Source organism: Lissotriton vulgaris, chromosome 5 (assembly GCF_964263255.1).
Source record: "Lissotriton vulgaris chromosome 5, aLisVul1.2, whole genome shotgun sequence".
In the NCBI taxonomy this organism is placed as follows: domain Eukaryota; kingdom Metazoa; phylum Chordata; class Amphibia; order Caudata; family Salamandridae; genus Lissotriton; species Lissotriton vulgaris.
Genome location: NC_141693.1, coordinates 1,962,357,109 through 1,962,384,101, shown reverse-complemented (window position 1 = coordinate 1,962,384,101; position 26,993 = coordinate 1,962,357,109). Strand labels below are relative to the sequence as shown.

The 26,993-nt window shown below is 41.8% G+C and overlaps 1 protein-coding gene across 1 annotated transcript in view; it reads left to right on the top strand.

Annotated features, from left to right (window-relative positions):
• MSH5 (mutS homolog 5) overlaps nucleotides 1-26,993 on the top strand; it is a 1,348,607-nt gene that overhangs the window by 1,117,502 nt on the left and 204,112 nt on the right. The window contains exon 22 of the mRNA XM_086920580.1: nucleotides 9,241-9,384. Coding sequence (XP_086776706.1) covers nucleotides 9,241-9,384 — 144 coding nt within the window. The remainder of the gene's footprint in view (nucleotides 1-9,240; nucleotides 9,385-26,993) is intronic.

Sequence of the window (26,993 nt, the reverse complement as noted above, 5' to 3'; positions counted from 1 at the left end):
GGAAATGAATGGAAGTGTATGGATTCGGAACACCGCCAACCCGGTGGTCACGGTCGCTAGTGGATGGGGTGCATTTGGATAACAGGGGATCGCCAACACAGTTACCATTGCGGTTGCTTGAAGGAGGACTCAGCCCAGGAATTTCAGATGACCACGGTCCTGTAGAAGGTCAAAGGTTGTCTTCATCAGAGGGATGAAGGTCTTTGGGGGCCCAGGACTTGGGTACAGCATGCAGTGAGGTTGTACCTGGAGGAGGGGTACAGAAGGCGGTGGGTGCTGGTTTCTGAGTTCACCGGCAGCAGACAGGCTACAGGTATGTTGCAGAGCTGACTGTCACAGAGGCGGCGGTCGTGCCAACGTTTCTGCTTTATGCTGTTGAGGTCATTGGAAGCAGGGTACAGGCTCTCAGGAACTGAGCTGTTTCCAGCATCGGGCTTTGTGCTGAGAGGATCCGAGTTGATGGAGGCGTGCTGGGATCGGTTCCACCTGACTGGTGAACAAACAGGCCAGGGATGTTACAACGTTTATTTCAGTGGTAAGTCGCATCAACACAGAGTGTGCCTGTCCCTAACAATGACAGTTTATTTACCGGTGGACGCCAGAAACTTGAGCCTCTAGCCCAAAGGGAGGTTCTTGGCAATTTGCAGAAGGCTCGAGGGCTCCGGTGTTTCTTGGAGGCCTCGCAGGTTTCAGGAGAGACAGCAGTTTGTAATGGTTGTCTTTAGCAGCGGCAGGGGTTTGTGCCAGTTTCTTCCGAGCCGGGTCTCAGTTCTTTGAACTGAAGTCAGGTTCTCTGAGAGCCGTAGAGCAGGACTGGGAGGTCACAATCTGCTTATTACAGCAGAGGGCAGGGGCAGGCTTCAAAACGGCATGTCCTTTGAAGTTCCTGCTTCTGCAGAGGCAGATCCTGCAGGGGGGAAGGTGAGCCACCTTCGCCTAGAGCAGGCATTGTCTCTGGATCCGGAGAGCTCTGGCTCTCTACCCAGGGCTCCAGAAGCAAGCCTGGTGATGGCAGTCTGGCTAAAACTAGACAGGGACAACACCAGTGGTCAGTAGGTTTCAGGGAACTCTCTAGCAGGGTCTCCTGTGTGAATTTATTAATAAATCCAAAATTGGCATCAGCAAGGATTTATTAAGACAAGATGTTTGGTACCAAACATCTTAGAAATCAGTGAAGCCATCATGGAGCTAGGAAACTCGTGTTGATGAGTATCCAGTCCATGTAGTCTTAATGGCTTCCCAGTTCACTTACAATACCCAGAATGGACTGGATACCATAGGGGCCCATTCGCTCATGTTGATAGGCTCTCACATTGGATATAGTGCACCCTGCTTTATGGCTGAAATTTGCAGTAGGGGTGGCTTACTTATATTGTATGCAGTGTATTGGTGGCATGGCAGACAGAGCTGTCTGCCATGTCGACTCTTCGGTTTGTCCTCCACCTGGGCATGCATCCTGCAAGAGCATCATTGCCTTGTCTGGGTATGGGGTTCCTAGAGGACCTTCTTCTGCCCCCTTGCCCTGTGTACCAGGTGTACCATTTACTGGGGCTTACAGGGGAAACAAAAGTTGTGCCAATCATGGTGCAGTTTTAGGGAAAGGGGATCTGGCCCTGGGAGCGTGGTTAGTGGGGACACAGTTCGAAATTACATCAGACATCAGGCAAAAAGTGGGGGGCTAACCTGTCAAAAGAGTGCTGAATTTAGAAAACAGGCTTGGAGGCAATATGTCTTTTCAGTAGTGGATCCAAAATTCTAGAACTCAATTGCTCTCAGAACCATCAACTAAGGGACACAGTTAGGATGACTCTTTCTTTGATGCAACACAAAGCACGAAATGATAAATATTTGCGTTTTAGTTCCTCTGCACCAGAATGGACTAAGAAGTTAATAGCATTCCTCATTAACTGTATATATCGTAAAGATGTTTTCAGCATACAATGTAGCAAGAGTCATGGATCTCTTACAGGGAAGCACTTCAGCTCAGGTATCGATTTTAACAGGTCATCACACAAATTGTTCATATACGTAGCTGAATCACTGAAAATGTAAACAATATAACTCCAATCTTTGTTGAACCTGAAAAGAACTTTTTTGCAGAGCATTCCAAGTGACACTGCTTTCTATGGTTTCCAAAAGTCTGGTGTCATGTTTTAAGCACTATCCCAAATGCTTGGTGATAGCTCTCTTTTCACATATACCTGTCACTATACCTTGCATTGAATATTTAAAGCCTGTGGTGTTGGCAATTCGCCTACTATCAATACTGACTCACAACATCAAGGACCTTTTTTAGGCAGGGGCCAACCCAAACCACGTGGAAAAACTCGCTTTGCCCCCCAAACATGGGAAATGTCAACAAGACGACACAATTACAAAAACTAATACCGTCACCAATATTCAATTTGTCTAATAAAATCTTGACACCCGAAGAAGAAAATATTTTAACAAAAGGTCTCACCTTTGTCCCCACTAAATACACAGATTTTGTAAAACTAAAAACTGAAGTCATTGAATTTTGTCGAAAAATAAGACTAAAAACCTTCTTCACAGAACACCCCTACCAACCCAGACTTGAAATAACAGGACTAAGAAACAAATCAACCTTCTGTCCGCCTACAAATAAAATACCTAAGGAGGTGATCACTTTCGAACGGACTTTACTATCAGCAGTTATGGAAATGGAACAAAAGAAAAAACATCTCAAATTCAATCTATCAAAAGCAGAGTCACAAGCCTTGAAAAATCTAAAAACAGACACGTCGGTCATTATAAAACAGGCCGACAAAGGCGGCTCAATTGTCATCTGGGACAAAGAATTGTATAAAATAGAAGTCAAAAGACAATTGGAAGACGTGACATGTTATAGACAGGTGAATAAAGATCCGACCTTGGAATTGAAAAATGAACTACATAAAATCATTGACGATGGTTTTGAACAGGGATTTCTTGGCCAAAAAGAGTTTGAGTACCTAAAAATAAAACATCCTAGGACTTCTCTTTTTTATGTATTGCCAAAAATACATGAAAATGAAAAAACGCCTCCAGGACGCCCAATAGTGTCGGGGTGTGACTCCCTAATGGAACCTATTTCTAAGTTTGTTGATTTTTTTCTGAAACCCTTTTTATTGACAGTAAAATCCCATATACAAGACACCACAGACTTTATCAAGAAATTGATGACAATAAATTTTGATGAAAACTCTCAAGTAATGGTTACAATGGACATTACTTCACTCTATACATCAATCCCGCAGGACGAAGGGATTTATGTCCTTGAAGCATTTTTGGAAGAAAGACCAAGACCCCATCCAGTACCAACGGATTTCATCTTAAAACTTGCGTAATTCGCACTCAAAAAGAACTACTTCAATTTCGATGGAGATTTCTACTTCCAAACCGGTGGCGTGGCTATGGGGTGCCCGTTCGCCCCGGAACTAGCGGTATTATTCATGGCTAGATATGAGGAGACATTCGTCTATAACAACAATCCCTACAGACAATGGATAACCCATTGGTATCGTTATATAGACGATATTTTCTTCATATGGACTGGACCAACAGAGGAACTGAAACGATTCCATGACTGGATAAACAACAGAGTACCAACTATAAAATTCAGCATGGAATATTCATCTGAGAAAATGCCATTCTTGGACGTAGAAGTATACCCACACGAAGGCGAATTAATAACAACGCTATACAAAAAATCAACCGATCGAAACAAGGCACTCCACTTCCGTAGCAACCATCCACGGAGTTTAAAAGAGAACCTCCCATATGGGCAATATTTACGGTTGAAGCGTAATTGCCAATTCAAAGACGAATACTGGAAGCATGCTGACAAACTTACAGAAAATCTACTTCTATGGGGCTACCCCAAAAAACTGCTAAGAAAATCAGCCAAAAGAGCTTGGTGGACACCACGTGAAAGCCTTCTCGAAAGAAGAACAAAAAATGAGACAGACAGGTTGGTTTTTGTTTCGACTTTCTGCCCTAATTCAAATGCTCTGAAAAAAGTGGTAAAACAAAACTGGCACCTTTTACGGAATTTAGACCAAGCCTTCAAACAAGAACCTATTTTTGCCTTCAAAAAGAATTACAGTGTCGCCAATCAATTGATCAGGGCAGCCATGCCGAAAAAACAAAGTCCTGATCTAAGGACTATGTTAAATTTACCACCAATCCAGGGACACCGCAAATGTGGCACATGTACATGCTGTGACACTACAGTCGAAGGATCCGTTTTCACTTATAACAACATCAATTGGAAACATGAAAAATTCTCGAACTGCAAATCACGCAATGTCGTATACGGAATCACCTGCCCGTGTAAACTGGCATATATCGGCAAAACCAATGAAGAGGTGCGCCTCCGAATACAACAACATAAATCCAGAATTCGGAATAATGTGGCCACTGCTCCACTGGTCAACCATTGGAAAGAAAAACAACATAAAGAGACCGATGTAATCTGGACAGTCATCGCCAAAGTGGAAAGTGACACTAGAGGTGGCAACCTAGATGCTAAACTGACAAAAATGGAAGCAATGCTAATTGTCAAGTTCAATACAGCTTTCTATGGGCTAAACGAAATGTCAGAAATGTTCAAACTGTAACCACCAACAGATGCTTTAGACACCAGTCATGTTTTCCCCCCCCCAAAATACCTGTACCCTGACCATAACTACTACATAAACAACTTGTACACCTTCAGAAGTTCAAAGAGACCACCGAATAAGTTTGCTATTAGATATGCTCATAAAAACATCAAAAAAAACCCCGAAAAGCAGCAGGCCACAGGTTGACTAACACAACGGCTCTCCGTTGGCACAGATGAATCACAACCGGATGATGCTCAATAAAACACAGAGACCGACAATTAGGGCACATGCAAGTCTAGGTTTTGAACGGAGCACCACAATTTCTATAAAACCATCTAATGTCTGGCGATTTTCAATTCTATGGATTCAAATATACGTCATATAAATATAAAGACACACAAGCGACTGGCTTGATATTCGAGCAATAGCATTAGCAATCAAAGGCTCCTTTTGGCCCCTTCACATGAAACACCACAACTCCCAGAAAGCACTGGGCGTCATGCCGACCAAGAATACTGCAAGCCGTGAACTTAGATGACTCATAACTGCAAAAAAAACACGGAGACCGATAATTATGGAAATACAAATCTATATTGGAAATGGAGACTGATATCCACTCAAAAGATTAAAAAATCAAAAAACACGAAACCATCTTTGACTAGGGGATTTACACTTCAGATAATGAAAGTCCTGTCCATTGAAAGAAACGCCACACGAACAAAAAGGAAAACAAGCGATTGGCTTCTAAATCGAGCATTTCTATTATCAACAACACGCGCAGTTTGGCCCCTTTAAAAGACGCAGAACGCAAACCATCACGCACACGCCCAGAACTCCCAGGATCCTTTGCGGACCCGGAAGCCTCGCGAAAATCGGACGACCAGCAACACGGACCGCTGCTCGGCACCAATTTTTCCGTCGGAAGGTAAGCTCTCCCCTCCGCTGTGCTCCGCTCGCACTTAAAAAGACCCTACTTAAAAATACCTTGCACACGATCTCTGACAGCTCCTTTCCATCTTGACTCTACAGAATTAACTCTAACGCCCACGGACAACGCGTCCCAGTCACCGCACAGTAGACCGGCGATCTAGACAAAAAACGATTCTTAAGGTAAGAACACATCCTCCCTTAAACAACATGCCCTTTTTTCAATCTCTAGCAACTTAACGCTCATATAATCCCGCTCTCCCACACAGCCGGAGCCCCACCACTGCAAAACATCACGGAGCCCGGACCCACCATATTCATGTAAGCATGATATAAGGAGATGTGGGATGAATGTTGATAATTAATGGTCAGTTTTAGATAGATGGTAATGGGATTCATTTCTCCATGACAGATGGTCTGGTGTCCTGGCAGCTGCATTTGTTTTCTCTGGTTTCTCACTGGTTGAGAGGTAAGAGGCATAAGCTAGCAGTAGGGGCAGGCAGTTTTGGTTTCAACACAAAAACACCATACCAACAAGTTTCCCCTTCTCTCTTTCACAGACATGGTCCTGATGAGAACTCATTCACTTATATGAGTTCGAAACGCGTAGACTTGTCAAGCCTAAAAAAACAAAAAATTGTGTGATATTTACTTCTGAATGGTCAAGATTGATATAAATATTCTTTAGGCTTCTTTGTAAATCTAAGTGATTACATTGTAGATACAATGTATTTATTCTTCTGTATTGTTTGTATATATGTAAATAGTGTTGTTTGAGAGTGGTATGATTGGATGTATGTATTATATGTTGTCAAAAAAAGTCTAAAACGTTTTCCTATCTGAAAAAAAGTTGTGTTTTTTCTGAATAATGATCATTTGTTTGTTGTACATAAGGTCTTAAAGAGTTTTTCCATTGAAAATCCTTAAATCGTTCATTGAGATTCATAAATAAGAAAGAATCATGTTTCAAAGTAAAATATAAAGAAAACGACACATTTTGGTCACTAGTGACATTTATTCAATGGTCAGATGTTCAAACTTAAAATAAGAAGGTAAAAGAATTGGCAGCACATGCAATCTCTTTTGTTGGTCAGTAGCTTGTGGCAAGCAGTGCTGTTGGGAGCCCAAACCCAGTAGTTTTTTTGTTCAAAGAATTTAGAAAACAGGCTTGGAGGCAATGTGTCTTTTCAGTAGTGGATCCAAAATTCTAGAACTCAATTGCTCTCAGAACCATCAACTAAGGGACACAGTTGGGATGACTCTTTCTTTGATGCAACACAAAGCACGAAATGATAAATATTTGCGTTTTAGTTCCTCTGCACCAGAATGGACTAAGAAGTCAATAGCATTCCTCATTAACTGTATATATCGTAAAGATGTTTTCAGCATACAATGTAGCAAGTGTCATGGATCTCTTACAGGGAAGCACTTCAGCTCAGGTATCGATTTTAACAGGTCATCACACAAATTGTTCATATACGTAGCTGAATCACTGAAAATGTAAACAATATAACTCCAATCTTTGTTGAACCTGAAAAGAACTTTTTTGCAGAGCATTCCAAGTGACACTGCTTTCTATGGTTTCCAAAAGTCTGGTGTCATGTTTTAAGCACTATCCCAAATGCTTGGTGATAGCTCTCTTTTCACATATACCTGTCACTATACCTTGCATTGAATATTTAAAGCCTGTGGTGTTGGCAATTCGCCTACTATCAATACTGACTCACAAGAAATTGGGGTCTGATGTATTGAGGGTTTTTACCCATTCTCTGTGTGTAAATGTGATGATACGTATTAGGAAAAATTCTTATGAAACCAGCCATTTCACTATCAGTGAAAGAGTCAAACGCAGTCAAAATATCAAATATGATTTTGATATTTCCTAATTCTGTACAATTGATCAAATAATTAAACAAGAACTAACACATGCTTCTAAACCCTGCATCTTTATACCAAAGACCACAAAACTGAGAAACACAAAAAGATAGAAGTAACAATATTTTAGTGGCATCCCTAAACAACAAAACTCAAGCAGAATAATGTTAGCCCAGACTTTCTTACTGCTAGCTTTTATAGCAAAGTAAAATTTTATTGGCCCCTTCTGGAAGAAAAAAAATTACTCTTTTCACTCTCTTTTTTCCTCTCTTCCTGGCATTTAGTATGTGGTTTTGCAGGTTTTTCTCAGTGTTTATATGTTTTCACTGGTGAGGGCTATTTCTCTTTCTATGGTTTTGTCTGTTATTATAAGTTTAAACCTAAAACCGGACAGCCTAATCACACCTTATCAGGGTCCATGTGTTGGTGGTACCAAGAAGTGTTGTTGACCTTGCATTGGTTCTTTATCTTAAATTCCATATCCCCATATTGTCCCAGTAAGTCCTGTAATGCCTCAGTGCTCTGGACCTATGAAAAGACTATCATTGTAAACCAATGTGGTTTTATTGGACTTGCAATATAGCATAACCTTTATTTTGTCACTACAATCTGGTTCTGTTGGTTAAACATCAGGTCATCATGGATACCCAGTAAACTCCTACACAACATTGGTTCATCACTTTAAACATCCCAGGCTGTAATGTTGCTTCCGGAACCCAAAGTTACAGAATGAGTTAGTCAGTCAATTTACTTTATTCAGCACATTCATGGCCATAAAAGATACATAAACAAGACATACATAAAATACATGATAGTTTTGTGAACTAATCAGCTTTAAAAGCAAACATAAAATACATTGACATTTCATGCACAGGTCAGCGTTAAAAGACATAGTTTGACTTCGTTTGACGGTCCACTTCCAGTCGATAGTAGTAGAAATTGAGCTAACCATACATTGATTGCCCACATCTTACCTCTGTTTCAAAAAAGAGCAAACGCCACAGCAGACGTCATGGCAATTTAAAACTGAAGATAAATCAGAGCATACCTGCATTTCCTAAGCCTCAAGGATTTTAAAGTTGGCTTGATAAATAGTTGTGCAAAAAGTTTACAAAATTTACGAAAAACATAAAATGTCTCAAAGTCTGCTCTGACAGACCATCACAGGTACACGCTTAGGTTAACACCCCTAAAACGCCATTGGAACCCGAAAGCTCAATAACGCCACAATTTGAATACAATATAGGCCTTATAGGTACAAAGAACACAAGATGATCTTTAGCAGAGCTTTTACATTTTCAGACTGCAGTCTTTGCAAATGACAAAACTCTAAAAAATTAAGCTTCACCAGTAACTTGTCTAATTTTTTTGAAGTGCAAGGTACGTCAAGAAAGGCAGGTTCGGTTCAAAGCTGTAAAACTCTTATGGACATATGCTAACCAGGGGATTGAGATACAGTTGTCCAGTTTAAGTCAGTCTGAAATGATGTCTCTGTTTACACTCGCCTTAGTATTGACCCAAATAAGGACCGAAGGTAAAAAAGGGGTCATCGTTGCCTTATCAGATAGATAATGCAGATTGAGCTCAGAATAAATAATAAAATGGGAGCGAGAGAGAGAAAGGTGCATAAGACGCCTGCAGATGTGATTTTCCTCAATTTGTAGAGTCTCTGGGTTATAGTGTCCCCAAATCCCCACTCCGTATAGGGTTGCCATGATACACTGAGTTATTGCTGTAAAGTTTTGCATTGTGACCATCAATAAAGACAACTCTTCATTAAAGCAAGAGACAGCCTACCTCTCCCAACCCCCTATCATGTACTCTATGTATGTAGGTGGATGGTCTGTCCCTCCTGGCTGCTGTAGTGAGACACTGGATAATGGAGGGATCTGGCAGCCCCCACGTCTACGTTTCTACCAACTTCCACAGCCTGGTGCAGCTCAAGCTTCTGCCTGATTCACCTCTGGTGCAGTATCTGGTAAGCTCCTGAATGATTCTAATATAGTAGAGTATATCAAATCCATTCAGTTCTAAGATTACTCTATTCTGATGAGATGGTACTAGAGGTGGGTGCCTTTTAAGTGCTGGCTATGCTTCTGCAAGTCTGGGAGCAGCCCAAGATCTGCCTGCTTGAGACCCAGCTTTTTCCTGACACCTGCCATTTCTCTGTACAACTAAGTGATGCATGTTGTTGACTTTGGAGGTATCTTTACTGTAAAGATATTGCCTTTATCAATTTGTTTTCTTTTTTTTACGAACAAGATCTGTTGCATTTCTCATTTTGTATCCCTGGCCTGATGATCTATTTTCTTATGTTTTTAGACAGGTAGTTTAAAACATTATAAACATTTCTTAAGAACATTGTTCTGTTTTACATCCCCTGCCTATGTTTGAAATGGTGGGCACATTCACGTAAGTTAGAAAGAGAACATCATTTTTCTGTGTTTGTGTAGTTCACTTCCTTCCATGCCACAGGGGATAGGGCCAGACCATTTCCAGTGATACCCCATTTTAAGACCTAAAACGACTTCTTCTGGCAGAGAGCTTCCTTTGAAAACAAAAATCTGCATTATTTTCCGAGTATTCTCCACTCAGTCTCTTTTTTACTTCAAACTTAACAATTGAAAAGGTAGCACGCAATGTATCATAAATGTCACTCAGTTAAAGAATTAAGAAAAAGTTCCATGTGTTGCAATGTCTATGTATATCCATAAAAACGGTTCAAGTAAATTCAGTTTCTCAGAAATCTTGTACAAGTGTTAAAATCCAACTTTATTACATTTTTTCTGTCAAACAAATTGCTGTCAGCCTAGCCAATGTGTTTCGTCCCTTAGGACTTCATAAGGCTGTAAGTTAAAAACTTACATCAACAATATGTAGTATATATGTGTGTGTGTGTGTGTGTGGGTGTATATATACACCATATTATCCACAATACATCAAACATATACGCAATATTTTTACTTATCACATAATCCTAAAAGACAAAGACCAGACTCCCTGCTTATATGCAACCTAAAAACTCACAATACTAATTAGTTTCATCAATTAAATGGTTTTGGCATCTGTGTGGCCTGATCCATTCTAAATAACTAGGTCTCCTGTTACCCAATACTTATAACTGAGCTTCTCTCCCTTAGGTCAATGTTATACAAAAATCACTCACTTGGATAATCAAAGAGTCACTTATCACCATGTTGTCTATTGTGTTATCCCATGCCAAGTGTCCTCATAGAGTCAAAGCTTAATGTTGGGTGGGATAGTACCCCCTATTTCATCTAAAAATCAGAAAAGGTTGTGTTTAAATAAAGGGCATTCTATGTATATACAAACAACTCTTATCTAGAGCACTCAGGTCACACGCCTCTTCATGTAACACAAACATACCAATGTCATGTATTATACATAAATGCTATCCTGACCTAAAAGGATCAGCAAGCAGGAGTTCATTAACATATTATGTGGCTGTACGGCTAGGGCAGTTGACCTCAAAGCTGGGGAACCGGGTTTCGAATCTCAACAAGAATGCTCACCGTCCTGTGATTCTGAGCCGATCACGTAATCTCCCCATGCCTAACAAAATAATTATTGAATGTGTCCATCTGTAACGCAACTGGATGCTCATGTAAAGCGCTCTGATACCTTTGGTTCTAGTTTGCACTATTTAACCACCCCCTAAATGAATAAATAAATAAATATTAGTGCCAGTACTCATCCTAAAGCTCTGGCTTTGGTTCCTCACTATTTCATGATAATAACAAGGACTCATATGTACCATCCAAGTCCCAACTATAACAATTAAGAACAATCACATATTCAAAACGTGCAATATCATGATTTTCCCTTTTTTTTAAAAAAAAGACAACATTCATTCACACAGTTAATACCACTGCCCGACAGTCTATCCCATGGCACTCATTCCCTATCCTTCTTTAAGGTTCCACAAGCCCAGCTCAGTACTGACCTTCTTTGTCTGTGTTACAGCCCCCAGTCCATGGGCAATCAGCCTACAAATTACTCCCAGGCCGGCTCCTAGTTTTAAGCATGAGGCCAACCAATTGTGGCATCTCTGGTCTGCAACCTGGGCCAGTTCATAAACAGTATTGTCCCACAGTATTGGCCAAGTATGCTCCACCATTGCACAAAAAACAGAAAAGAAAAGATCCTGCTTTTGATCGGAATACGTGGAAATAACTTACTATAAGTAGTGAACAATTCACTGTACGGATCGAGCCTTAGTTTTCAACATATCTTCAATGATGAAAAAATATGTTCTTACTTTAATTTCAAAGGTTTTCAGTATTTAATACCAAGTAAATCATGATAGGTATTGACCAATTCATTCTCCAACTAGCAGTGTGCCAGGAGGCGCATTTGCAGAGTGGTGTAGAAAGGGGACGTGGCCTCTAACAACATCTTGGCTAGCCTGCTGTGTGGAACTAGAGTTAACAGGAGGGGTAGTTGGCCCCCAAGGATGTCCTTTGGGGACAACTACTCCTCCTGTTTCCTACTGTAAGTTCTACACAGTGGGATTTCTAAGAGATCTTCGGAGGCCACGCCCCCTTTCTCCACCACTTTGCAAACACGTTTTGTGGTGCACTACTGTTTGGGGAATTACATCCTTTTGGATGGTGAGGGACCTTGGGGGCCAAGAAGCCCTCCTTGTACTTTCTGTAAGTCCTACAGAGCGGGATTCCTGTAAGCTGGTCAGAGACCCCTCCCCCTTTCTCTACCACTCTGCAAATACCATTACTATTTTAAAAAAACATAGAAATTCACTGAAAAAAACAAAGGTTGCAGGGACATTATAGTTAGGAATTACCATTTAAAAAACCTTAGAAATTCACTAAAAAACAAAGGTCACAGGGATGTTATAGTGAGGAAATGGAATTTAAAAAACTAATAAATTCAATGAAAAAATAAAGGTTACAGGGACGTTATAGTTAGACTCAGGTTTCACTCGTACAAAAACAGTGCAATTCAGCAGTTATAGCTAACAGTAACTCCCCCGCAATGCGCTGCTTATGACCTTATATATTACATCACTCGTGACATGGTCAGTGACATCATCCATGACATCACTGATGACATCTCAAATGACATCACTAATGATATCATCCATACAATCACTAATGCACCCACTTGTGCCTCCGTAGAACCTTCCATATACCCACTCCCACACAACCATTCACAAATCCAATCACAGACCCATACCAGTACTTACATACCCACTCACTGATTCATAGATCTACACACAAATCCACTCACGCACCCATACAGCCACTCATACACCTGCTTACTCACTAATACACACATACAGCCGCTCACATAGTGAGTCAGTCACCCATAGAGCTACTCACACAACCAATCCCTCACCCATGCAGTCAATCACACAGCCACTTACTCACCTATACAGTTAAACACACAACCACTTACTCATACATATACTAACACATACTCACCTATACAGTCACTGATACAAGAACACATACCCAGTTAATACCGTTAGGCTAGGTGGGGGCAAGAGTACTGTATTAAGGAACTGGACTCTCCAACATGTGAATACTTTTCTGTGCTAACACAAGTTTTCAGACACTCACCCCCAGTCACAGACCTGGGTTGAATACATCATTTTTCTTTAGCTCAATTTGCCACCCCATTTCAGATACCGCTATATGCAAATCAGTCTTCACCCTGTGCCTCATGGGAACAGTCCAGCCCGAATTGCCAAGCCATGTCTTCCCTGGACCGGAAACAAGCATCTGGGACCCGTTTCAGGCTAACAGCCATCATCAACGCCTGCAAAGGCCGAAACGCGTCATGGCGGCACAGCACACAAAACACATGAAGAAATAAAAGATTCAGCACAAAATAAGTGGAGTCCGTTCCTGTTTCTGGTTCTGGAGGTAGTGAACCGATATGTATGTATATATATATAATAGTGGAGAACAAATGGCATTCCATCTAGGAAAGTGACATCATAACAATTAGATCACCTTTTGGGAATGGCCTCCTTTAAAGACAGAATAAGGACCCTCCATTATCATGCCATTATCGGACTCATAGCATCTGCAGTCTCAAATAAATATTTGTTTGGGATAGGAATAGGATGGGAGCTGTTATAAACACACATGTAGATAGAAAAGAGACATTGATTCTCTCTCTTGATTCTTTCTTTTAATATGTAAATTCTTCCTTCTTCTGCCTTATATGAATTCTGTTTTGTTTTGCTTTGCTTTAGTTTGCTTTCTCTGGAGTCTGCACTGCACCTAATTACCATCTATGTAGTTATGGCAGGGCTAGAAGTACACCATTGAACAAACAATGTTGCTGTGCTTTGAACTGAACCTTGTGCATGCGGAAAGAAATACATCTTTTATTTGTGTGAATTGGAGAAAAAAAGATTTTACCAGCCAAAGATATAGAACTCATTGACTGAATGAATGCCAGCAAATTCAATAATGCATTCTGTATATCTTGTATCTTGAACTGATGGACATAGATTTTTGATGAAATGTGATGTTATTATTCTTTGATGAACTGTGGTGGTATTTTCAGTATATAGAAAATGCTTTAATCATGATGGGACAACATGTACATAGGACACTAGCCGATCCACGGCTCTATTTTGTGTCAATATCATTGTGACAGCTTTATATATAATATACCCTCTTTATTTGCATACAAAGAAATTTAGTATATGTTAAACTGCCCCTCGTGTGTGATAGAATGTTGGATACAACAACATTCCAAGATGGCGCTCATAGTGATGTTTGAGTGATGTTGTTGTCATTGATTGCAAAGAAACTTCATTAACATGCTGTTTCCGAGTCACCATTGATACACTGACGAAGGCTCACGCCGAAACGCGTCTGTGCGTTTTTCCCCCACAATAAACCCCTTCCGTGACTTGCAAACCTCCTTGAGTGCTGCATCTTTTCTTTGAACTCTGAAAAGTTTGTGCGCAAAATGTATATATATATATATATATATATATATATATATATTCCACCCAAACCCAATCTTTTCTGAGAAATCGGACACCGACACACAGGAGCACAGTTAGCCATCCAGTTGAGGGTTTATTTTAAAACAGCATGACACGTTTCGGCACACCTGCCTTGTTCATGTATATACATACATACATCCAAGGCAAAAACAGGGTCCTGCTGGGATTCTTCCTCCCGGGTCAGGTGGCGCACGAGAATCGGCGGACCACACAAGCCGATTTAATTATAAATCCAAGGTTTGCTTCAAAGCAAGAAATTACGCACTCGGGAATCCAGTTTCAGCAAGGAAGGTTTATTTTCAGCTTACACGCTACGCGTTTCGACACGCTATGTTTCTTGATCACATGTGAACCACCCTGGACAGTGTGGCTTGTTATGCACAGAAAGTAAACATTGAAAAGGTAACTTAAAATGGTAAAGTACAACATTTCATCACTGAACGGTACCGCCATCTTGTAGTGGGGTACTTCTAAAGTAAAACATATACTTATTATATTGCATACGGTCTGACCCGCTGTTTATCTTTGCGAAATGTTAGACATAACAGATCAAGATACTCGGTCTATTTATATCTTTCTGTACAAACAGAAATCAAGATTTTCAAATTTACTTTTGAACAACAATGTGTTGCTATATTCGGTCTAGTGCCTAAAGTCGTAGCGGGTGTTTACATGTGCATGCAATTAACGAGAACATTCTATAGTGATAGGATTCAATTCACATAAGGTTTTCTTTCGGTCTAGTGCCTGAAGACTGTGTTTTCATGTGCATTGTTCATCATGCATTTAAAACACCTTTTTCAGAAAGCTGAGCATAAACAAGACCATACCGACAGGTGTAGAGTGCACATCTAGGTGAATTAAAGTACGACTTTCATACAGGTGAAGGTGTCTTTCATCCAAGTAAAAGGAAAAGGAAAAGGTCCAAGGACCGTGGAGTGACTGTGACGGAAGAAACTTCTTGTTCCCAATTTACCTATAAAAAACACATAAACATACAGTTAAAATCTCTTCAATAAAATCTTAGTTATAAAGAGTTTTTACAATTTTACAGTTCAAAAACACATTTGAGCATTGTAATTTATACTATACTATGAACCTATCAACTTTGCAGCCTAGTTGAATAAACTCATGAAGATCTGACTAGATGGTAAAATATCAGGGACAATCTGGGGAGGGGTGTATTGAATGTTGGAAGACTGGGCAAATAACTCGGCAACTGGGCAAATAACTCGGCAACAAGCAGTAAAAACATGCTATGCATCCTTATCAAATACGCATGGGAAGAACGCGAAGGCATTCTGAAAGAACTTAAAGATCTGGACGATGAGTTTGTAAATAGCCCTGACCAGGAGACAATAACCAAATTTAAGGATGAACTCAAGGGCCGTCTGAAAAAACATGAAGACGACATAAAATATCGCAAACAACGGAAACTCCATAGAGATTGTGGTGACTATGAAAGCGGACGCCTACAGTCCAAAATATGAATATTTATACAACCAGAATGGTTCACAAACACAACCAGTGGACAATAGTGCTCCTAGGGTGGAAACCCAGACACCAGGCGCAACTGAAGATTCTGATTCAGATGCCTCTAGACAGACAACAAGCACCTCATCTGAATTCGAAATAACAGCAAGACCGGCTAATTTTTTACACGAGTTCCGGGTCCTAAGGACACGACGGAAAAAAGCATCGGAAGAAACTCCAGTCTTCAAGAAAAATCCAACTCGAGGCAGACCAAGGGGACGAGGAAAAGGCAGGGGAGATCATTCAAGAGACGACTCAAGCTCCAGCAGAGGAGAAGAAAAGATCAAAAAACCAGCGGGAACCAAAAGAGGTGGTTACAAGAACAGAAAATAACTATGGATGAACAAATGGTAAATAAAACAATTATAAACCTATCTTCACGTACTATTACCCTCAGTGAAAAACAAATACTTTGCTTAGGCCTCAGCTTCTGCCCTACCGAAACATTTGATTATGCCAATACTAAGGTGAATATTTTCAAATTTGTAAGAAAAGTTAAACTGAAGAAATGGCATTTCTTTAAACAAAATAGAAGTTCTAACATTGCAGAGGATGTAGAGAATATATTCGAATTGATGGAAGAAAATGACTTGAGTCTGTCAGAAAGAGACCCCATCCACACCACCCAGGGTACTGATAATGAAGAAAATCATGAAGAATTTAGAACTGACAGGGCAGCTTGCACATCATTCAAACCAAAATCAGTGTTCTGCCCTATCATGCCTCATGATGCAATTGATACATTTCATGAGGTTGTTACTAAAGAACTGACTAAACTGAAACACACTAAAAACTTATGGTGTTATATTTATTTATTTATGCTCTTGTAAAGCGCAGGACTCGACCCCCGAAGGGGTATCTCCACGCTCGTGCTTCTACCAGATAGAGCCCAATCAAAATGTTTACGCTGTAAAATAACTGATCTTTTCTTTTAGGATGTGGAGAATAGATGGGTTTTTAAGGACTTCCTAAAAGACTGAAGGTTAGTGATTTGTTTCAGAGTGGGAGGGAGTGAGTTTCAGAGAGTAGGGCCTTTATAAAAGAGGGCTCGACCTCTCTTGACTCTGGGGACCTCTAGTAGCTGCTGAATACTGGAACACAGGGAGCGTCCTGGGCGGTAGAGGCTAAATTTTTCGGTCAGATATTTGGGGCCAGTGCCAAACAAACACCTATGTATAGTGCAACAGATCTTAAATTTGACACGTTGCCTAATCGGCAGCCAGTGGAGTTTGGTCAGAAGGGGACGTGATGGAGTCCTGGGTTGGGCATTTAGAACAAGTCTCGCCGCAGTATTTTGCACCACTTGTAATCTGTTTAGTTGTTCCTCATTGGCCGAGATGTACAGGCCATTACAATAATCAAGTCTACTGATGACTAAGGTCTGAACCAGTGTCTTCCTGTAGTTGTCAGGCAAGAATGGGAAAACTCGACGTAAGAGTTCAATGACACGGAAACAGGATCCAGCAACTTGACTAGTGTGTTCTTTCAGCAATAGTGCCTGATCTAACCGTACTCCGAGATTTTTTACAGACTGTTTCGGGTTAGGTGCAGGTCCAAGATCCGAGGACCACCATTCTGGAGACCATAGAAGAGTGGCCTCCCCGAACAGCATGACCTCGGTCTTGCTGACATTGCACTGGAGGCAATTTTAGGCCATCCAGTCCGACACTGCCCTCATGCCGTCCGCAAAGGATTTTTGTAGTGTGGGGGTGAGGGTCTGAAATGGGAACAGGAGTTGGGTGTCATCGGCGTACGAGATCGCGGTGAACCCGTATGCTCTTACAATGTCGCCAAGGGGGCTACGTACACATTAAATAGTGTCGGGCTTAGGCATGAGCCCTGTGGCACTCCCTTGGTGAGCTCCCTTGAGGTAGAATAGTGGGAGCCCAGTCTGACACCTTGCAGTCGCCCTGAGAGAAAACTCTCCAGCCAGGACAGAGCCATGCCTCCTAAGCCCACCTCTCTCAAACGCCCGAGAAGTATCAAATGTGACACCGTATCAAAGGCAGCGGATAGGTCTAACAGCACCAGAATCATAGAACCCCTTCCATCCAGTGACATCCTGATGTTATCGGTCACTGAGAGGAGGGCAGAATCGGTGCTGTGATGTGGTATAAACCCAGATTGAGAATAGTCTAGACCTTCCACTGTCTCGATGTAGTTAGAGAGATGGGTGTTCACATGCTTCTCGGTCATTTTGCTAAGGTATGGCAGGAGAGAGATGGGTCGGAGGTTGGAGAGATCAGTCCATGGACGTGCTGCTTTCTTATAAAGACATGAACCTTACTGGTGAACAGAGAACATTCCTTTTTGAACTTGCTGAAGACAAAAATATTGTATTGAGACCATCAGATAAAGGTGGAAACAATGTCTTGTGGGGCAAAGATATATATATAAAAGAGGCTCTAAGGCAATTAGACACCAGTAATTTCTATGTGAAATGTACCATGACTAATTACAGTGATAGTGTACTTGAAACCTGGGAAAAACTGAATGAGTGGCAGAATGAAGGTCTGTTATCATGGCAAGAATTCTGTTTCCTCAAAAAAGATTATCCGAAATTACCAATTTTTTACCTTCTACCAAAGGTTCACAAAGATGCCAGGGTCCCCGCAGGTAGGCCCATTATCTCATCAATAGGCAGTGTTAATGAAAACCTGTCCCAATATATTGATCATTTTCTGAGGGAATTCGTCTGTGGGCTACCTACATAAATCAGGGAAACCACAGACTTCTTGAACAAAATAAACAGCTTGCAATGGGTGGGTGGCTCCCTACTCATTACTATGGACGTCAATGCCCTGTGCACGATCATTGATCATGTACAGGGCATGGAAGCGAGCTTCCATTTCCTCAAAAACAGAGATACCAGTTTCCTAGACCACACCTGCATGCTCATTGAAATGATGAAGATATGTCTTAGGAACAATATCTTCATGTTCGATGGCGTCATGTACAAACAAATACGTGGCGCTGCCATGGGTTCAGCATTTGCTCCCAGTTTTGCGAACCTCTTTCTAGGTAAATGGGAGGAGGAAATTAGGAGTGATGCTAGCCTTAAGAACGAAATAGCACAGATAACAACTTGTATCAGATATATTGATGATCTGTTCCTCATTTGGCAAGGTACTGAGGAAGAAGCTATCCGATTTATCGAGAAACTCAACACTAACAATTACAATATCCACCTGACATATAACATCAGCTCAGTGTGTGTTGAATTCCTCGATACTGAAATTAGAGTGGTAGATGGGAGACTGCTTTCCAAACTCCACAGAAAGGACACTGCCGGCAACAGCTTACTCCATGCCCTCAGCGCTCACCCTTACTTCTTAAAATGGAGTATTCCCTATGGTGAGCTTCTGAGGGCAAGGAGGAATTGCAGCAGTGACGAGGGTTTTGCTACTGAACAAGAAAAGATGCTGGAAAGATTCAGGGAAAGAGGTTACCCATAGGATGTCTTGTCTAAAGCAGTTCTCAAAATAACACAATTTGATAGAACTGAAACTCTAAAACCGAAAGAAAAGGACAAGGACTCCAATAATGAGACTCGGGTCATAACCACTTTTAACTGTAAATCCGGGAAAGGTCAGAAAATACTCGCTGACAACTGGAATATCTTGAAGTCCGACAATGTGGTGGGTCCCCTTCTCAATGAGAGACCTCAAATCAGCTATAGAAGAGGTAGAGACCTACGTGACATCTTGGTAAAAGGGGATATCACAGAAAAGAAGCAACACATACAGGGCCTTAAAGGTTTTTATCCCTGTGGCCACTGCGAGGCCTGTAAATCAAGTGTGATGGTTAAAACCATCGATATCCCAGGTAGAAAAGAACAAAAGGCAATCAAACAATTTTTGACATGCAATACCAATTTTGTTGTCTACGTTTTGGAGTGCCCTTGCAAACTCCGATACGTAGGCAGCACTACCTGTATGGCCAAAAAACGTGTACAGGAACATCTCAGAGCCATCACACACGTAGATGAGAGATATCCCATTGCGCGTCACTTCAAAGATTTCCACCAATCCAACAATTCCTTCCTACGATACTATGCTATCGAACAAGTTAATATAGGAAGAAGGGGTGGTAACCGGGAATTGGCCCTCAGGAAGAAAGAGTCAAAATGGATAATGGAGCTCGAAACGAAATTCCCTGGGGGACACAACCTCGATGAGGAGCTTGCCACGCACCTTCACGAGGAGTAATGTAAATCAATACACCCCTCCCCAGATTGTCCCTGATATTTTACCATCTAGTCACGCCTTCATGAGTTTATTCAACTAGGCTGCAAAGTTGATAGGTTCATAGTATAGTAAAAATTACAATGCTCAAATGTGTTTTTGAACTGTAAAATTGTAAAAACTCTTTATAACTAAGATTTTATTGAAGAGATTTTAACTGTATGTTTATGTGTTTTTTATAGGTAAATTGGGAACAAGAAGTTTCTTCCGTCACAGTCACTCCACGGTCCTTGGACCTTTTCCTTTTCCTTTTACTTGGATGAAAGACACCTTCACCTGTATGAAAGTTGTACTTTAATTCACCTAGATGTGCACTCTACACCTGTCGGTATGGTCATGTTTCTGCTCAGCTTTCTGAAAAAGGTGATTTAAATGCATGATGAACAATGCACATGAAAACACAGTCTTCAGGCACTAGACCGAAAGAAAACCTTATGTGAATTTAATCCTATCACTATAGAATGTTCTCGTTAATTGCATGCACATGTAAACACCCGCTACGACTTTAGGCACTAGACCGAATATAGCAACACATTGTTGTTCGAAATTAAATTTCGAAAATCTTGATTTCTGTTTGTACAGAAAGATATAAATAGACCGAGTATCTTGATCTGTTATGTCATACATACATTTCGCAAAGATAAACAGCGGGGCACACCGTATGCAATATAATAAGTATATGTTTTACTTTAGAAGTACCCCACTACAAGATGGCGGTACCGTTCAGTGATGAAATGTTGTACTTTACCATTTTAAGTTACCTTTTCAATGTTTACTTTCTGTGCATAACAAGCCACACTGTCCAGGGTGGTTCACGTGTGATCAAGACACATAGTGTGTCGAAACGCGTAGCCTGTAAGCTGAAAATAAACCTTCCTTGCTGAAACTGGATTCCCGAGTGCGCAATTTCTTGCTTTGAAGCAAACCTCGGATTTATACATACATACATATATATATATATATATCTATGTAAATAAAAATGTAACTGTTCGTTTGTTCAAAATCTCAAATCTCCGAAAGTTCTTCACCGATTGCTTTGAAATTTTGACCCAACGTTGCATTCGAATACGCAAGTGTTTTTATATACACAATGTTGGATTCGAAGACTCGCTTGTCCAATACTTGCGTGTTTTTAATCGAAAGCACAAACAGAGACAAAAAGTAACAATGTGCGTTTGATAAAAATCTTAAATCTACGAAAGTTCTTCACCGATTGATTTGAAATTTTGACACAACGTTGAATTCGAATAAGCGCGTGTTTTTATATACACAACGGATTCGAAAACGCGTGTGTCAAATACGTGCGTGTTTTTAATCTAAAGGACGAACAGACCCTATCGATTGGGTTGCTGCGCACCAACTACAATAGACGCATAGAGACAATAGTCTACATATATTAGGATGGACAGTTGGTGTCAGGATGGCAGACCGGGAAGTGGTTCGAGGGAGGGGGGAGGAGTGTGTTCACTTGGCAACATTAAGAAAGGACTCATAGAGATAATAGTCTACATATATCAGGATGGAGAGTTGGTGTCAGGATGGCAGACCGGGAAGTGGGTGGAGGGAGGGGGGATGAGTTGGTTCACTTTGCAACATTAGCGCGTGTTTATATATACACAACCTTGGTTTCGAATAAGTGCGTGCCCAATACACGCGTTTTTAATCGAAAGGCCGAACAGACCCTATCGATTTGGTTGCTGCGCTACAAATACAAGGGACACATATAGACAATAGTCTACATATATTAGGATGGACAGTTGGTGTCAGAATGGCAGTCCGGGAAGTGGGTGAAGGGAGGGGGGAGGAGTTGGTTCACTTTGCAACATTAAGAAAGGACGCATAGAGACAATAGTCTAAATAGATTAGGATGGATGTTTGGTGTCAGGATGGCAGACCGGGAAGTGGGTGGAGGGAGGGGGGAGGAGTTGGTTCACTTTGCAACATTAGCGCGTCAGACCGGGAAGTGGGTGGAGGGAGGGGGGAGGAGTTGGTTCACTTTGAAACATTAGCGCATCAGACCGGGAAGTGGGTGGAGGGAGGGGGGAGGAGTTGGTTCACTTGGCAACATTAAGAAAGGACGCATAGAGACAATAGTCTACATATATTAGGATGGACAGTTGGTGTCCGGATAGCAGACCGGGAAGTGGGTGGAGGGAGGGTGGAGGAGTTGGTTCACTTTACAACATTAGCGCGTATTTATATATACACAACGTTGGATTCGAATATGTGTTTGTTTTTAATCGAAAGGCCGAACAGACCCTATCGATTTGGTTGCTGCGCAACAAATACAAGGGACGCATATAGACAATAGTCTACATATATTAGGATGGATAGTTGGTGTCAGGATGGCAGACCAGGAAGTGAGTGGAGGGAGGGGGGAGGAGTTGGTTCACTTTGCAACCCGAACAAACCCTATCGATTGCTGCACAAAAAATCCATGGGACGCATATAGACAATAGTCTACATATATTAGGATGGACAAAAACATATTGTATACCCACAAGCATTGTGAAATTAAACATATTAGAAACGTGCGCTTACTCTTTTCTTTCTCTTCCATTTAACTAGACTGAGCCACAGCAACGCGTGGCCGGGTATAGCTAGTATATATATATATATATATATATATATATATATATATATATATATATATATATATATATATATATATATATATATATATACAACCTAGAGATAAAGAGGCCATTATATCCCTCAGACTCACTTATAAAAAGCGTTTAACACGCAGAAAACAAGAGCTTAGGGAACAAGCCTGGGATGATTTGACTAAAGCAGCTATATTGCACGATAGCAAGCTTTTATGGAATACGGTTAATAGTCCTTTCCTTGTAAAAGAAGACTTCCCCATATTGTTAGCTCAGGTTAGCGAAGCGAACTGGGTTGCACATTTTACAGAAATTTTTGACCCGGCCAGGGAGGAGTGTGCTAGTTCTTCTTTCCCCGCCTTGTTTGAATCAAAACTATCTCTGGATATCACTCTCCAAGAAGTGGAAACCGCCATTAGACAGAGTAAAGGGGGGAAGGCGCCGGGACCGGATGGGGTCCCGGTTGACCTGTACAAATCCAACATGACACTTTGGAGCCCACTCCTGACCCAGGTATTTAATGCCACACATAGTCCCCCACCTACTTGGAGTGAATCCATAATCTTACCCATCTATAAGAAGGGAGATAGAGGAGAGGCTAAGAACTACCGCCCTATCTCCCTTCTGGATTCCTCCCTTAAGATTATGAGCAGGGTCCTCCTGATGCGTCTAGAGGAACGGGTGGAGGATTACAAAATACTAGCCGAATGCCAATATGGCTTCCGGAAAGGCCTCGGGACAACAGAGCAGTGTATAAATCTCGACTTAATTATCGGGAAATACACCAAAGCGAAACAGGGCTCTCTTTTTCTCTGTTTCGCTGATCTCTCGAGTGCCTTTGATCTAGTGGACCATACTCCGTTATGGTCCACTTTACTTGCAATGGGAGCCCCCTCTGCAATTATTTACTTCCTGGCCAGACTTTACAATAAACTATCTGCCCAGATTCGCTACGGTCAGGCTGGGGAATGTACCAGGAAAATCAGGGTCAAGTCAGGTATAAGGCAAGGTTGTGTGCTGGCCCCCTTGCTTTTCTCCCTTTTTATCAACTTTATGGAGTCAGAACTGAAGAGGGTACAGGCAGATCCTCCGCAGGTTGGTGGTCATCCTGTGCCGGTTCTGCTATATGCCGATGATACGGTCCTACTCTCGCGTACCCCGAACGGACTCCAAAACCTTATGAATTATTTTTACGATTTTATCAAGGGGAGGAAACTGAAAATTAATAATTCCAAGATCTACATACTTTATGGCCTGTGGGAAACGGATGAAACTCTCTGTCATTTCATTTTAATAACCACAGAATAGAGGTAGTGGACAGATTCTGTTATCTTGGGGTAACTTTTAATAACAGAGGGACCTGGGCACCAGAGATTGTAAACGTGAATGCTAGGATGGGCAAAAGCTCCTCTGGAGTATTTCACTTTGCTTCGGAGCTTGGTAGCCACCGTATTCCGGACATGTTAAATATCTACATGCATAGATGTGTGGACCACAACATCCTTCTCCACCGTGTCGAACAGGCTGGCATCCAGGGCCTGGCGCTGGCCTGGGTCAGATCCTTTCTGACAGGCAGGTCCCAGACCCTCAGCCTGGGCTCCTTCAGAGCTCCCAGAGAGCATTCGCTCTGCGGGGTTCCCCAGGGTTCTTCTCTGTCCCCTCTTCTCTTCAATCTCTATCTTCGCCCCCTTCTTTTCTCTCTGAGGCAGTGGGACGTCACCGTGTTCAACTACGCGGACGACCTGCAACTCATCTTTTCTCTTAACTCCCCTTCTGCTATCCCCAACTTTCAAGCAGTTATGTCCCACATTCTCCAGTGGATTGGCCATAATCAGTTAAAACTGAACCCCGGAAAGACGGAGCTCCTTCTCCCCGGCAAGAGTGCCACCTTCTGGGGGCCTCAATTCTGGCCGGTGGATATGGGCCCCCCTCCCACTCCTGCAGCTTCGGTGAAGAGCTTGGGGGTTACTATCGACTCCGCCTTATCCCTAGGGCCGCAGGTAGGGACCGTGGTCTCGTCCTGCATTTACCAACTGCGCAGGATCAGGAAAGTGGCATACCTCTTCACACCTGATGCCCTCCTGCATGTCATCATGGCCCTCGTCCTCTCCCGCCTCGATTTTTCCAATTCGATCTACCACGGCCTGCCCAAAACATCGATGGCTAGACTGCAAGTGGTCCAAAATCAGGCGGCGAGACTGGCCTTAGGGATTCCGAAGTGGCAATCTGCCAGGCCCCTTCTTGTCAAACTCCACTGGCTCCCTGTCGTCTCCAGGGCAGCCTTTAAGATCGGCTGCCTTGTTTTCAAGTCACTACTCGGCCCCTGCCCTGCTTTTGTCAAATCCCTCATTAGTCCCTACTGCCCATCCCGTAACCTGAGATCCTCTCACCTTCATCTTCTGACTGTTCCTTCCTTCAAGCTCTGCAGATCTGGAGGCCGGAGATTTGCTCACCTGGCCCCCAAGCTTTGGAACTCTTTCCCCCTCCCCCTCAAAACCTCTAACTCCCTAATCCTTTTTCGTAAGTCTTTAAAAACCTGGCTCTTCCCCCAATCTGCCTAGTCTCTCTGTCTTCTGTACTCTCAACCAGCGCCAGGAAACCCATGGTGTCAGTGCGCTTTATAAGCTCCCCCTACGATACGATACGATACGATCTATTGCTTTATATGGATCGGGTATATGGGGCTACTGTAACCATAGGGATTTGCAAGTCACAGAGAATCAGTTCCTTAAAAGACTCCTTTGTTTACCTTTTTCGGCTTCTAATGAACTGTGCCATAGAGAGGTGGGCTTGAACCATCTTACCGACCTAATGGGAATGAGACCTCTCATGGTTTGGAGGTCAATCTGGGTTAAGGATGAGACTGACTTTACCAGACAGATTATCTTAGATTGTCTCCGGCTGGTCAATGTCCGCAAGATCCCTTGGTTAAAGTACGTTTCATCTGTTTATAGGGAAATTTTTAACCTTGATATTTTTGCTGACCCCCATAGTGCCGCTATTGTATCAAAAAAGGAACTTAAAAATGTCTTTTTAGGGACTAAATCCAACTTGCGCAGGGCTGAAGGTAGCCTCATGTCAACTCATGTATCTTATTTTTATGAGTTGGATGACAAGGGCATGCCAATGTTCCTAAAAGCTATTACCAAAAAATCCCACCAGTTTGTTCTTACCAGACTGAGACTAGGTATTGTACATAATTTAGTGGCATTCCCACAGATGAAAATATATAGCCAATCCCCTGCCCCTGTGATGACCTTACCAAGCAAAGCACATTGCACTTTATGCTTATTTGCCCTTTTTATCTGCACCTTCGTCGTCACTACCTCAGACCTGTTTTTAAGAAATATTCTGTGTATACTACTGCCCAAGCAATGAAACTGTTATTTGCACTAGAAACCTTGGATATCTGCTTTTTTACTGCTACCTTTTTACTAAAAGCTGTTTCTCATAGGAAAAGCCTGGTGTTTTAACCCTGTTATTGATTGAGTTGTTTTATCCATTGAACTGCTTATGCCTGTCTAGTACTCTATTCTGTATTTTCATATATGTATGCTTTTGTATATATATATATATATATATATATATATATATATATATATATAACTCCACCAATGCCAGTCCGAGCGTTGCAACTGTCACGAGCGGTCCAGGTCAGGCCACCGGCAGACCTTGAAATTCACTCCAAATCACCTCTCATGCCAAGAAGTTCACCTGGACACCCAGCGCTTGCTTGAAATCCTTTATTATGGCAAGAGAAAATTCACGCCGCGTTTCACCATTACGGCTTGATCACACTCGTCAGGCCCACAACTACGGCCATTTTTAAAATCCCGAAACACACCCTCAGTGCAGATCATGTGACAAATAGTGCAAATATGGAGGACATCTTTGACTAGTTTGGTATTCAACTGAATGATGTGCTGCTCTTTCCCATTATATACATTGTGATTCCAATACTAATCATATACATTTATAAATTATCACATTTCGTATATACAATTATAATTTCATGTATTTTCATCAAGCGCGACTCCCACAATCCTTACGAGTCTCCTGAGGCGGAAGCCGGGAGTGTGCTGTGTTTTTAACTTACTTTTGTGATACTGTGTTACCACTTCTTTTAAAAAAAATAACTCACTCTGCCTTTTGAACAGCGTGTTGTCACGCTGCAACGAGCCCCTGTCTTCGCCAC